A 12,420-nucleotide genomic window follows, 5' to 3' on the forward strand; every position below is an offset into this window, starting at 1 on the left:
AGTGACTACACCATAGAAGCTGGAGAATAGGTACCTCAGGAAGAGGCAGCAAAAGCCATCTTGTACATGTACTTACCATACACAGAGGTTTCTTTAGTTATACCAAACTTCTGCCTAGATTTTATTTCACCCAAATTCTTGTCAAATGCAATTATGGCTTCTCTTTAAGGCAGCTCTTTTGCTTTCTTCAATCAGGCAAAACAAAGTGAAGGTGCTCTCCAAAATTACCCTGGAGAAGCAAGATAGGACACTCAGGGAGTATTTAGGCTTTGGATATCTTCCTTGGGAGAAAGACAATTTTTCCCCTCTTACGAAACTGAAAACTGCATGTCAAAGCTCTTCATAGTTCAGGTGGTTTCACCAGAACTGGTGCTCAAGAGGAAGCACTTCCAAAACAAGAACTAAGAGTATTTTAACAGTGTCCAAAGTTATTTGCATTATCACAAGGGAACGGCTCACATTTTTGGGGAAAGGGGAGGCTCAGGGAAAGGCATCTAAATTACTTGTGTTTTGCCTTGTCTTGTTCAAAAGGAAGTGTTCTTAAACCAGAATTTTTTATTCCTACCCTCACTGATTAAACCACTGCAGACTATTAGCATCTCAGAATTAATTTCTGCTTCTATCCTCCATGGAATCAATTCCAATGTAAACACCTGCTGGGTAAAAGAGGTGGCATATGACCTTAAGCAGCTCCTTTCACCTTGCAGTTACTGCTAGTTATCTTCCCAAGCTCCATTTGCAGAGAAGCAGGTCCTGGCATGTCAGGACCTTAACTGCCTATTCTTTATTTTCATGCAGTAAAAGACATGTTTGCTCAGTTACTCAGAGGGAAATTGCATACAAATCCAAGTTGAATATTTCATGACCTTGTGTGGCTCTAGAAGTAGTTAAATTTTAAGAACAAAGGAGTTCCAGCAGGTTCCTGTTCAAGAGATCTGTATCTCTGAGCTTCTGCTGGTGGCATCAGGAAGGACTGACACCTGGAGAGTTTGTTCACTCAGCAAGGTGGAAAAGGACTCCCTTGGTAAAATAAATGGGACACTCATATTTCATTGCACACAAAACCTTGCTAGAAGGAATATTAACTAAAATATACATTTCTTACTCTTTTACTGGATGGATGCTGACAAACACCTGTTTGTAGTTTGTCAAACTGCTGCTGTAAATTGGTGGCAGTGCCACTGAGTCGTAAGTAAATTTAAGGCACTAGTGTCTCTTAATGCTTTCTGGTAATGGAAGGGTTCATTTTTACTTGGCTTCAGCTCAGAGGAATATATGTAGTCACCAGGGCTTGCCTTACTGTTAATGAATGGAAACAGGCACCTTACAGGGACAGATAAATCATATCTAAGAATAGTAACGTTCTTGTTCAGACCCGTGCAAGAACAGTGGTACAAAGGTATGGGTGTAACATAAACAGCAGCTGCTCTTATGCTTATTCTCAAGAATGTAGACATTTTTTCCAGCTTTTTGCTATCCAGTGAATTTTCAAGTGGGTGGCACTGCGTAACCTTGAAAACAGTTTCTATTGTCTGCTGCAATAGAAACCCACACTTTTGAGAAGCCAGGTTTCATCTGCAATGAAGTTTCTGATAACACAGGCTCTGTGTGCAGTAGATTTTGGCCCAAAGGCTGTGCCAAATGGAGTCATGCACACACAAGTTCAGAAAATATAAGGGGAACACAACTAGAACAGACAAATCTTGAAAAAAGCATATTTATTTTAAAGTACAACCCAAAGTTGTATCTGTAAGAAATGCACATGGTATCTTGTTTCTTGCACAAGTCTTGGCTGTGTGCATTTCACTTCAACTTAAAAATGCATTCAGGTTTACAAATGTACAAACAGCATAAAGTGTATTACAGTCTCAACAGAATGCTCTTACATTCAGCCACTTTGCTTTTAAGGTTTTGTGTTGGTTTTGTTGGTATTTTTTGTTGATTTTTTCCTTTTTTACATTCTTACAACCTGTGTTAACAAAGACAGCCTTATTTTAAAAAAATACTCTGCATTTTAGCACAAAGTGCCTTTTGATTTTAAATTAGAACTTGGAGGATAACACTGGAAAAAATTTAAAAACCCAAACTTTTCATGAAAGTATTGCATGCCAGGACCATTTTAGAGTTCAAATTGTTTCTTAAATAAAGATGGCAGATGGTAAAATATGAAACCAGTGAAACTGTTCATATTTACAGGGTTAAGCCATAGTTGGGATTTGTGACCACACCCAGACATTTCCAAGCTTATCTGCAACCTCACACTACCATATTGCAGGACAGACTTTAAAAAGGAGCGAGTGATGAAAGCATGACTGATGGGGGAGTGGGGCAGGGGGAAGCAACGGCCTGAAAACGATGTTTCAAAAATTTGCATTCAGAATTGTATCATGACCTGAATAAGAGTTCTTTCTTTTTGCTTTAGTTTTCATGAGGATAGTGTGAATTTGACCAAGGATCTGAACTTCTTCTTCCAATCGTTGGGCTCCAAATTCTCCAAGGATTGTAGGTCTGTCCCATGTCTTCAGCAGGATTGGCAACGGCGGCAGCAGCAGGCGGCGGTGGAGCAGCGGCGGAGTTTTCACTACCCATGAGATCAATGCCTGACAATGCATTTGTTGGAGTGGTGAAGGGAAGGCCACTGTTGAGATTACTTGACCAAATGGAACTGCTGAATGGAGTGGTAGACCACAGGCCACTGGGGTTGCCCAGGATTGACTGCAGTAAAAGATAGAGCAAGGTAAGTGGCAGGCTGGTACTCCTCAATTTCCACCTTGTTTACAGCCCCCCAAAAGAAAAGTATCCAAGCAGCAGCAACAAGAAGCCTGCTCTGATGAACCACACTGCTCCTGCAGCTGAATGCTCCGGAGCTGTGCGGGCTGCAGGGTGCAGTCATGTTACTGCCTTTGAGCTGTTTTCATTTCAGCTGAGGTGTCCCATACCACTGCTAATTTAAGCACTATGAGTATTCAACACACAAGGGCCAGAACACTTAAGCTCAAACAAACTAGTCAGAATGAGGTAAATAAACATGATTTAAGTCTCAAACAAAAAAAATAAAAAAAATTGAAGATAGTGGAAGATAACAGCAAAGTCCTTTTTTTCATCTTTTTTGCTGTTGCAAATTTATCTCCCTGTAGTCAGACCTTGTCTTTTTTGGATGAACCTGCTTGTGTTCAGTCCCACTGTACCTATTCCATATTCCCAGTATATACTTCTTCCCCATCCGGAATTTCTCCAGATGAAGGGAGAGGGGAGAGGAGAGCTGGCCATTTATCACTGAATTCCATAAAGTCTGTCCTGGCTCAAGACACTTGGAAGTCTCTGACAAATGGTCATGGTGCAGATGCAGGTGAGTTCCAGCACATCACAAATGCATTTGGGATATATAGGACAGGTATGGCAAGCCTAGAGAACATGTGCAGTAACACAAGGTCCAGGTTCTGTCAACTGTATTTTACTACAGCCCAAACAGTAGCAGACAGAAAGCAGAGGAACCTGACCCGTGGTGTGGTGGAAAGCGATACCCGGAAGCAGCCAAAGATGGAAATGAGAAAGGTTAGCATAACTTTCTGCTAATATTAGCACAGAATCTGCTACATGTAAGGCTTCTGGCACTACACAACCCAGTGCCAACAGATTTAACGTACATATTCTGTAAATTCAATTTGTAAATATATTGGAAACTTGATACACCCAACAGGCAGCAGACTTGTTAAGTGCTGTTAGGTACAAACATCTTTATGTTTGGATTTAGTGGCTGGAGATAGGGCATCCCTTCCCAAGATCTCTGCCCTTTGATAATATACACTAAAGGTTAACCAGTGTCAGTGTACCCTACATCTGAAGATCTAAATAAAAATGCCTTTAGGAAAGAAAACAAGGCAGAATCTGAAAATTTTTTCTTTAGGTTTTTGTTCTTTGCTCTGGAATGAAGAAGACAGGCTCAGTCTAATGATACCTGAAATTGGCTTGATGCTAACACACCACAAAATTTGCTGCCAAGGGCTGGAGAGGAGTTCTGAGCATTACTTGGGGGATTGACCAGGCCAATGACATCAGGACTCTCCAATGTCATTGAGAAACTGAGCCAGACCAGGGTCACAGTGTATTATTGTCACATAAATAAATGGTTGTATTTAAGCTATACCAGCATTAGACTACTAAACCTACAGTAGGAAACACTCACTATGCTGCTTGGGAACCTACTCTAACATACTAAAAATCCACCCTATTTCCTGCTGCAGGCAAGAGGCAGGAATTATTTGTTCCTGCTTGTCCCAAAAGTGTTTGGGAGACTGTGTTAGAAAGGCACTGGCTCAGAAATCAGAAGAAACCAGGAAAGAAGCAGCAGAGAAGAGCACCTGCTATGCCCTTTCAAGGCTGGTGGAAGGAGGTACAAAGTGGCTGGCAGGCAGAACAACACACAAAGAAACAGAAAGAAGGGGGAGTTGGAGAACGTGATTAGAAAGGAACCTGGGGAGAAGTACCAGCAAGGCAGCAAGGCTAAGGGAAGACAGGATCCAGAAGGCAAAATGGTACTTAGCATAGAAGCAGAGTTGTTCATACAAAGAAAAAGCAAAAGAAATAAGGAAGGAGAACAACCAAAATCAACTCTCCAGAAACCTTCCTAGAAAAAAAGAGTAACACAGAAACCACTGCCTAAGTGCTGTTTGCAATAATAGCTTGATTGGCTCTTGTCCCAGAACAGAGGAAAGGGCAGGCCCTGGCCTGGTACCTGCTTTCTTATCAGGCACCTAGAGCAAGGAGAAAAGCCTTTCCTGCTCTGGCTTGCCATAAGCACTTGAAAATACCACTATCATTTATAACAGCTTTGAGTATTTCAGTCAGTTTGCTGCTTTCTTCTTGTTTATTATGTGATCTTCTCCTTGAGAAAGCTCCTAAAATATCCCCTCTCAAACCAAAGTACTTAAATGGAGTACCTGACACTACTTCTATACCATCTGTCTGGCTTCCATCTTGATGCCTCCCGAAGCACACTTCTAAATATTTTTCAGAAGCAGCTGGGAAATACGGGTTAGAGAGCTTGTTCTGGTTGTCCTCAAGCCCTCCCTCTATCAAATACTGAGAAACTTGCCCTCCATGTGACCAAAATCCAAGCACCTTTCCTTACATAGCTTCAGTGAGGTTCCAGCTCTGGTTGTAACCACATGACAAGGACGGGATCTGCAAGCCTGTGTCTATAAGAAGCTGTGTGACCTTCTTTGGCTTCCTCTGTCCCTGCCTTCCCCGCTCCATCTGAACTGCTCCCAGGTGAAGTAAACACTGCCTCTTACTCACTACAAAAACATTTTCAGAAGTCAACATGAAGAAGGATTTCAGCTGGCAGTGAAGACAGCTGTTGCAGCATAAGTTCTAGTCTGACACAAGGATGACAGTGCAGCACTGCAATCTGTAAAGTTTGGGTTTTTCTCCTTTTGCTATACTCAAAATCTTCATCAAAGTAAGTAATCAGTTTAAAACTTCACCTTGTGTTCAGTCCTTTAGTATTTTTTCCTAAACTGAAAAGAATATATTCAAGTTCTTTTAGATAGCTTTTTTGGGACTTTGTGTTGATTTATAAACAGGTACAATACTGGATTCAGAAAACAGAATCAAAATGTGAAAGTTATCATATTGCCTATTTTCCAACTGTCTATCAAACTGGAAGTAACATATACAGTGTCCAGCCATGGCACAGGAGCAAACCTGAAGGACCTGTGGGAGCAGAACACACTTTTGTAAGTGCTGCAAGGCACTCTTGTGAGAAATATTTTTATGGGAAGCAGTGTACATGGATTTATCATCCCCAAGTGAGGAGACTATTGTCCAACAGCCATGTCAACTTAAATACACCAAGAGGAATATGTGTAAGTTCCCTCTTCCTCTATTCTTCAGTTGATTCCTTTCCATCCCAAATTTCTGTGTATTAAATTGGATGGCACATACAAAACAGGTTGATAACAGTAATAAACCACTGTATTTGGATGGACTGAATACTTACTGCAGTTGTATGAGTTGGGGAACTTGAGCTTGTTGGCCAGGAGGGTACAGAATCTGTAGCTGAAGGATCCCAGATGGAGGATGGAACATTATTGAATTCATTCCAGTTTCTCTGAACATCCTGCCCATAAGCAGATCGAGCTGAACCAAGCTTGCTAAAAACCTCTAAAAATAAAATGAAATAAAAATGAGTAAATTACTCTTCTTTTTCCAAGAACAATACCTTTCACAGTTATTTCCCATATTTTTCTAGCAGGTCCTGCTGCAGTGATATTAGAAGAGGTCACATAATAATACAAATCTCATCTCACGTGAACAGCGACAGGGCCACAAACTTGTCATGGTTATAGTGGGGAAAGAGAGTTGAACACTTGCTGTGGGTAATTCAGTCCAGCCTAAGCACAGCAGTACTGAGTCCTGGCAGTTCTCTGTGACAGCAGCACTCATTTGCCTTGCAGCACTCCCTTCCCAGGTGACTCCAGGTAGGAGGCAGCACAGGGAGTGCCCCAGCTCTGATCCCATCTCTGCTAAGAGAAGGAAAAGGGAGCACCAGCAGTCATGGCTCGCCTGCTTCTCACACACAGAACTGATCCCAGGCATTTTACTGGTGCCCTCAGAGCCACGGTGTTGCTGATGAAAAGGAGAGAACCCCACAGCAGAAGCTGCCATTCTTTGGATTTCCAGCAGACATCAAACTGTCGCAGTAAATAGCATTTTTTTCAGTAGACACCAATGCCACATCCAAAAGTTTACTTTGCTTATCATCTTTTCACCCACCTCAGAACATACCACATGTGCCCAAGTACGCAAATCTTCTTAAGCACAAAGAGCATCCACACCCTGCAATCTCAATGCCTGGCCATCTCTATTACATTTATGGAAATTTACCCAAATATTTAAATACATTAATTAATTGCTGGGTTTAGTATGCATCAAACGTAGCTATACAAATACTGCAGGAAAACACAAGAGAAAGCAACACAAAGGTTGGGCCACTGCCTCACTTAACAGTGTTTTTAGGCAGGTGTTTATGCTAGGAAACCACAGGCCTACTGGCACATTTGTGGAACCTACAGTAAAGTTTTGGGGGAGGGATGGAGAGGAAGAAGACTAAGGAAATAACCCCTGAAATCCAGAAATTTTACTGCAACAGAGAAACTCTAAACTCAAGCATTCTCAGCCCATTGAACACTCTATGATATTTCACTAACTTTCTCTGGAGTGAAACAGACTATATCACCAAATTTTTAACAAATGTCCCTACAGAGTCTTCTCTTTCAGGAGTGAGGATGGAAACACTGTCTGTACTTAGACCAGTGGAATGAAGGCACAACATTTCTCTGCCTGCATTTGAATATGGAAAAATATTTGAATAGAAAAACTCACCTCCAGTTAAATTAAAAGAGTGTCCAAATGCAGAGAAGGAGTTGAGGGGTGTGAAATCAGGACTGCTGGGATTGCTGATAGGACTCCACAAACCCGAACTACATTTTATGGAGGAACAGGAAGGCAATGCACAACTTATTAACACAGTTCTATTGACAATATTAACCTATGATCTCTATGCAAATGTATGTGTGTATATATGTTTAGTTATATATATTTATATATATCCATACAAAAATATATAGTTAAAGATATACTAAATAAATATTTAATGGTAATCAAGAGTTAAAAAATTAGTTTGGTTTTGTTTTAACAATAGATTTGGGTGATAGACATTTTCCTGTGTAAACACCCACCTTGGAGTAACACAGTAATATAGACACACTGCTCTTTAATCTGCAGAATGAGCATCAAACAAACATGAGAGTAGCTCTTTTGACTAGTTTTCAAAAAAACTCATGGAGTTCAAGCCATATTAGAGTTTTTTTTCTCAAGCAGATTAAACTTACAGTCACTTGGAAGGGATAAAAATACACTCATGGACAAGCTTCTTAAAAGTAACAAATGAGTTAAATGGAACCAGTGTTAAACATCCACCAAAACAAAGAAAACTCCAACGCACAAACCTCACTCACAAAGCAACTCCTTTGCATATGGAAACTTGAATTCAAGTCTCTTTCCCACTCCAGAAAGGTTACTGCTTTTTACAACTGAGGGGCTCAGTGCCAAAATGTCATAAAAGACATGTCCCTTAGGGAATGTGACTGAGTGCAGCTCTATCCTGCTCCTACAGAAAGCACAAAGCTCACTGACACCTCTGGTCTTGGTGTTAAAACAGGAGTGAAAGGTGTTGCTGTACAGCAAGGTACTTTGCCTGTGAACCTCCAAGTGACCTTGGTACACACTCCTCAGTACTGACAGAGCCAAGCTGATTTCTCAGTGTGCATGCCCAGGAACACAAGGTTGTTCAGTTACTTGGAATGAGGAGAAAAAAGCTCCCATCACATCCAGAACATCCTTCTCTCTATTTTTGAGTCACTTGCAACTCCTAAACTTTTCTGCAAGGTGAGAGGTGCTGTGCCTAGACTTTAAAAAAAAGTTTAAAAAAATCCTAACCAAAATGAATTGTTACACCTTTCAAAATGGCATTAATAGCATAATATTTTCTAGGGGTCCAGGTATTTGCCTAGAGAATATAAAAATTACCTGTCAGAGCCATCACTGTCAACAACTGTGTGAGAAATGCTGATATTGCTGGATACATCTGTCTTGCTTGGAGAAACCTTTGGTAAACCACTGCCACCTGCAAGAATATGTATGTAAAAAATTAGTACAATAAACCCCAGCAAAATAACATAATATTCAGGAAATATTTGGAATTACTAATAACTCCAAACAGGTTCTAGTACCTGGACTTTTGTCATAACCTGCAGCTACAGCAGCAAAAGTGGGGTTTCCATTCCTGCCTGGAAGAGAAGCTGCCTTTGCCAGCTTATGTTTGGTACCATTAGGCTGCTTGGGTTTTGTTTCACTAAAATGAGAAAGAAACAAAAAAAAAAAAAGGGGAAAAAAAAGAGTAAGGTTTTGGACTTCAGCAGTTTGATTTAAAAAGCAGCAATTTAAGCTAGCATTCAAGAAAATGTTTAAAACAGCTCAAGAGTTCATGTAATTGCATATTTTGCCAATCTACCAAGCTGTACAGCAAAACAAGATATGCACAGTGGTGTATCTGCAGAAAAGCAGTTTCTGTGGAAAGAGGAAACAGGTATGAAAATCGGGAGATGCCCCCAGTGAAGCATAGTTCCACAGGTGCTCAGTGCCTGGGAAATCAGTAGGAAGTAGGATCTGGACTCACTTGCTGCAGCTGCTGTTGACAATGCTGCTGTAAGTGCCTCCTCGTGGCCCAAAAGTGAAGGATGGGGGAGGAGGAGGGGGAGATGGAGAGGCGGGTGTTGGAGAGGGCTGGCGCTGCTTCAGGAAAGCATCTGCATTCAGGGTTTGCAGAGAGAGCTTATACAGGTTGTCTGTGGCTATAAAGAGAAACACAAAACATCTTCCTGTAGGATTTACATTACAGAAAAGGCTTCTTGAACTTCTGCTATCCCTTCTGTTCAAACGGGGGAATTACGAAAAGGCTGTTTGCTCCCAGCAATGGAAGCAGCAGCTCCTCTGTGCTCAGCTGTGGTTATTCAGGTCTGCTGTTTGTTTTCAGAGAGACTGATTTGCACCAAAACAGCCAGGAGAAGGTAAGTTGGTTCCCACACAAGGGGTTTACAATGCAACCACAAAAACTGTAACAGTGTCCTAAGCTAACGACTGCATTAAGGTGTTTTCATTTTCATCTCAGCTGAAAAGGAGACAGGAAGATCTATAAACAGATCAAGCCTATCTACAGATATTAATTGCAGAACACTCATTCTGCCATTGTCTAGTGATTACTTACAGCTGCCAGCCTTGTGGAGAGGCACAGAGTCCCACTCTGGTGGTGGAGAATCCTTTTCCCCTTCTGAGCTGCTGGTGTTTCCTAGCTCCTGTGCCGAACCACTGGGGAGAAATTTTGCTAATACTGATGGTCTGCTCTCCATTAACTTACTGCTTGGACCTATTAAAACAAAAGAAAAAGCAAATGTGTGGATAACAAACTGAATAGCTGTCTTCTCACACCAGACTTAGAATTCAGCACTCAAGAGGGGTTACAGAAAATGATATAAAACTCTTGAGGTATTTACAAAAACCATCCTCACACTACCTCTTGTTTTGGGGAGGTTTCTTGATTTAGAGCCACTTGACAGAAGGTGTGGTGTAGAGATCTTGGATGGAAAGGTTTTTCGCTGCTTGTTTTCCAGTGGGGGAGTATAAGACAATTCCAAGGGACTAGAAGATAACAGAAATGCTTTTATTTTAAAGCTCTGAAGTACTGAAAAGCACTTTTATTTTTATATATATGTATATATATATACACACACACACACACATATATATATGTATCTAGAGAGAGAGAGAGAGAGAGAGAGATAGATAGATAGATAGATAGATATACATATATGACCCACATTGCTCCACACGTTTTAGGTTCACTCACATTCCAGAAGCAGCTTTCACCCTGGAGCTCCAGGATCACAAAACCCATTTGATTATACAGAGGCAACAAGGAATGGCAGCTGCCCTTTTTCTACTCTGCCCCTACACACCCCTGTCAGATCCCATGGTCCTAATATGCTATTGCCTCAAATGTACAGGATTGTTTTTTAATCAATAATATAAAACTACTAAAATGCACCACCAAATTAAATTGGCTGTATATCACTTTTTTCCTCCAGGTATTTGATTCTGTCTCTCAAACTTCCTAGGGGAGGAACTGTTTTCCCCATGTCTTGCAGAAGAATTTCAAGCCAGCTCTCATTGTGGCCTTTGAAAACTGTCACATTTAATGAACTTGTGAGTTATAAGATAAAGCAAAGTACATAATTGTAAGAATAAATAAGGAAGAGACTTTGCCAGGCAATGTTTTCAGAAGTATTTTGAAGAACATTAATTTCTTCTAACTATAAACTCAGCCTACTATTAATTATGACAAGAAAAACACAGCTGATATACCATACCTCAGTTTGGTAAAGTTTACTTTTGTGGCACTTGGATACCAATCTGATTTCATAATACTATTTTGGAATGCACTAGGTATGGTATGACTAAGATTCTTCATGTTTCTCCCTGTCTATGCTCTGCAATCAATCACATGCCAGTAAGGGACAGGGACTATTAAAGGAGGCTGCTGCCATTGCTAAAGTACCCAAGCCTGACCCTACTCTATGATACAAAAAAGGAAACTGAGGCTGCAGTTTCCCAAGGGCAGCTAAAGGCACTCACATCAATGCTGGCTCAGTGTGCTGTCCCTAGAAACATTAACCCCACTTTTTGTATGCAATACCTGTTATAAAAACCTTAACATCGCTTTGCCTGATTTTCATCGCTGGATTTAGCTCTCACTTATGTGCTGTGTCTCCATTAAGTAATTTATTTTTTGCAAGCTTCAGATATTCCCTGACTTCAGGAAGAAAGAGGAAGTTGCTTAAAAGGTACCTGTTGTTGGCATTTGCCAAACTGGCAGCTAAAACAGTCAAATGCAGATATTTTTATCAATCCATCTTCCCTGCAAACATGACACATTCCCTACTAGACAGCTTCATTATGCTTACCTGGTTTTCACATCTACAGGGATTTCTTTCTTGATACTTGTAAGCACTTTTTTGGTTTTCTGTTTTACTGGGACTATTTCATTTTCAGGTTTTTCTGCTATAACTTTTCCCTTTTGTTTCTCAGGTTCCTATAAAAGACATAATGACACATTAATAATCACAAAAAGCAAAGTCCCTCTTGCATCAGAACACATGTAACAAACAGAGCTGAGGAAAGAATGCTGTTGGTAAGCATGAGCATTTTTGCAGTTTTGAAGGTCTTTTTTTCATGACTTAATGAGTTTGCCTATAAAATATGGTTTCTATTTTTTCTGTTTGGAGAAACAGAAATGGAAATAGCAAATTAATGAGCTTTAACCAAATCTGATGTTTCCAAATACACAGCTCCCCTGGCCACGGCCTCTGAGTCTACTTAATAAGATACTAACTCTGTACTGAGACCTTTACTGCATCTGCTGCATGCAGTCCAGGCCACCTAAAACAGACTTTTCAAGAAAGCAAATAATATGAGCAACTTCACAATTCAATTTATTATTTTCTTTAAAGCACTTCTAAGTGTCTAAATAAACTTCTAAGACTTTCTAAATAAAGTATATTCTCAAATAGCCATCCTGAAAAAATCAACAGCAACTTTCAAGTGACAACTTACTAAACTGTAACCTTTAAAATATATCCTACAGATTTCTTTTTTCCCACAGCTATAATCCCTGTCTTTTACAAAGTTCAAATTTAAGAAATCAAAATTTAGGATTGGTTTTCTCCCCTCTGGCATTACCTCTCCTTTCTTTGTCAGAGTTTTCTTTAGGACAAAATATTTATGACAATCCAACCACTACAC

The 12,420-nt window shown here is 40.4% G+C and overlaps 1 protein-coding gene across 2 annotated transcripts in view; it reads right to left on the bottom strand.

Moving 5' to 3' along the window:
• Positions 1 to 1,701: 1,701 nt before the first annotated feature.
• The window catches only part of TMEM131 (transmembrane protein 131), a 90,944-nt gene continuing 80,225 nt past the window's right edge, over positions 1,702 to 12,420 (bottom strand). Inside the window, exons 33-41 of one of the 2 annotated variants that reach the window (XM_015623156.2) lie at positions 11,583 to 11,710; positions 10,136 to 10,260; positions 9,830 to 9,988; positions 9,242 to 9,416; positions 8,796 to 8,917; positions 8,593 to 8,689; positions 7,387 to 7,484; positions 6,002 to 6,165; positions 1,702 to 2,715 (exon numbers count right to left, since the gene is read on the bottom strand). In XM_015623156.2, the coding sequence (XP_015478642.1) occupies positions 2,419 to 2,715; positions 6,002 to 6,165; positions 7,387 to 7,484; positions 8,593 to 8,689; positions 8,796 to 8,917; positions 9,242 to 9,416; positions 9,830 to 9,988; positions 10,136 to 10,260; positions 11,583 to 11,710 (1,365 nt within the window). In that variant the 3' untranslated portion in view covers positions 1,702 to 2,418. Of the gene's footprint in view, positions 2,716 to 6,001; positions 6,166 to 7,386; positions 7,485 to 8,592; positions 8,690 to 8,795; positions 8,918 to 9,241; positions 9,417 to 9,829; positions 9,989 to 10,135; positions 10,261 to 11,582; positions 11,711 to 12,420 lie in introns of those variants that run through there. The other variant, XR_004496903.1, reaches the window with a different exon arrangement.

This window comes from Parus major, chromosome 1, assembly GCF_001522545.3.
Source record: "Parus major isolate Abel chromosome 1, Parus_major1.1, whole genome shotgun sequence".
Lineage (NCBI taxonomy): Eukaryota > Metazoa > Chordata > Aves > Passeriformes > Paridae > Parus > Parus major.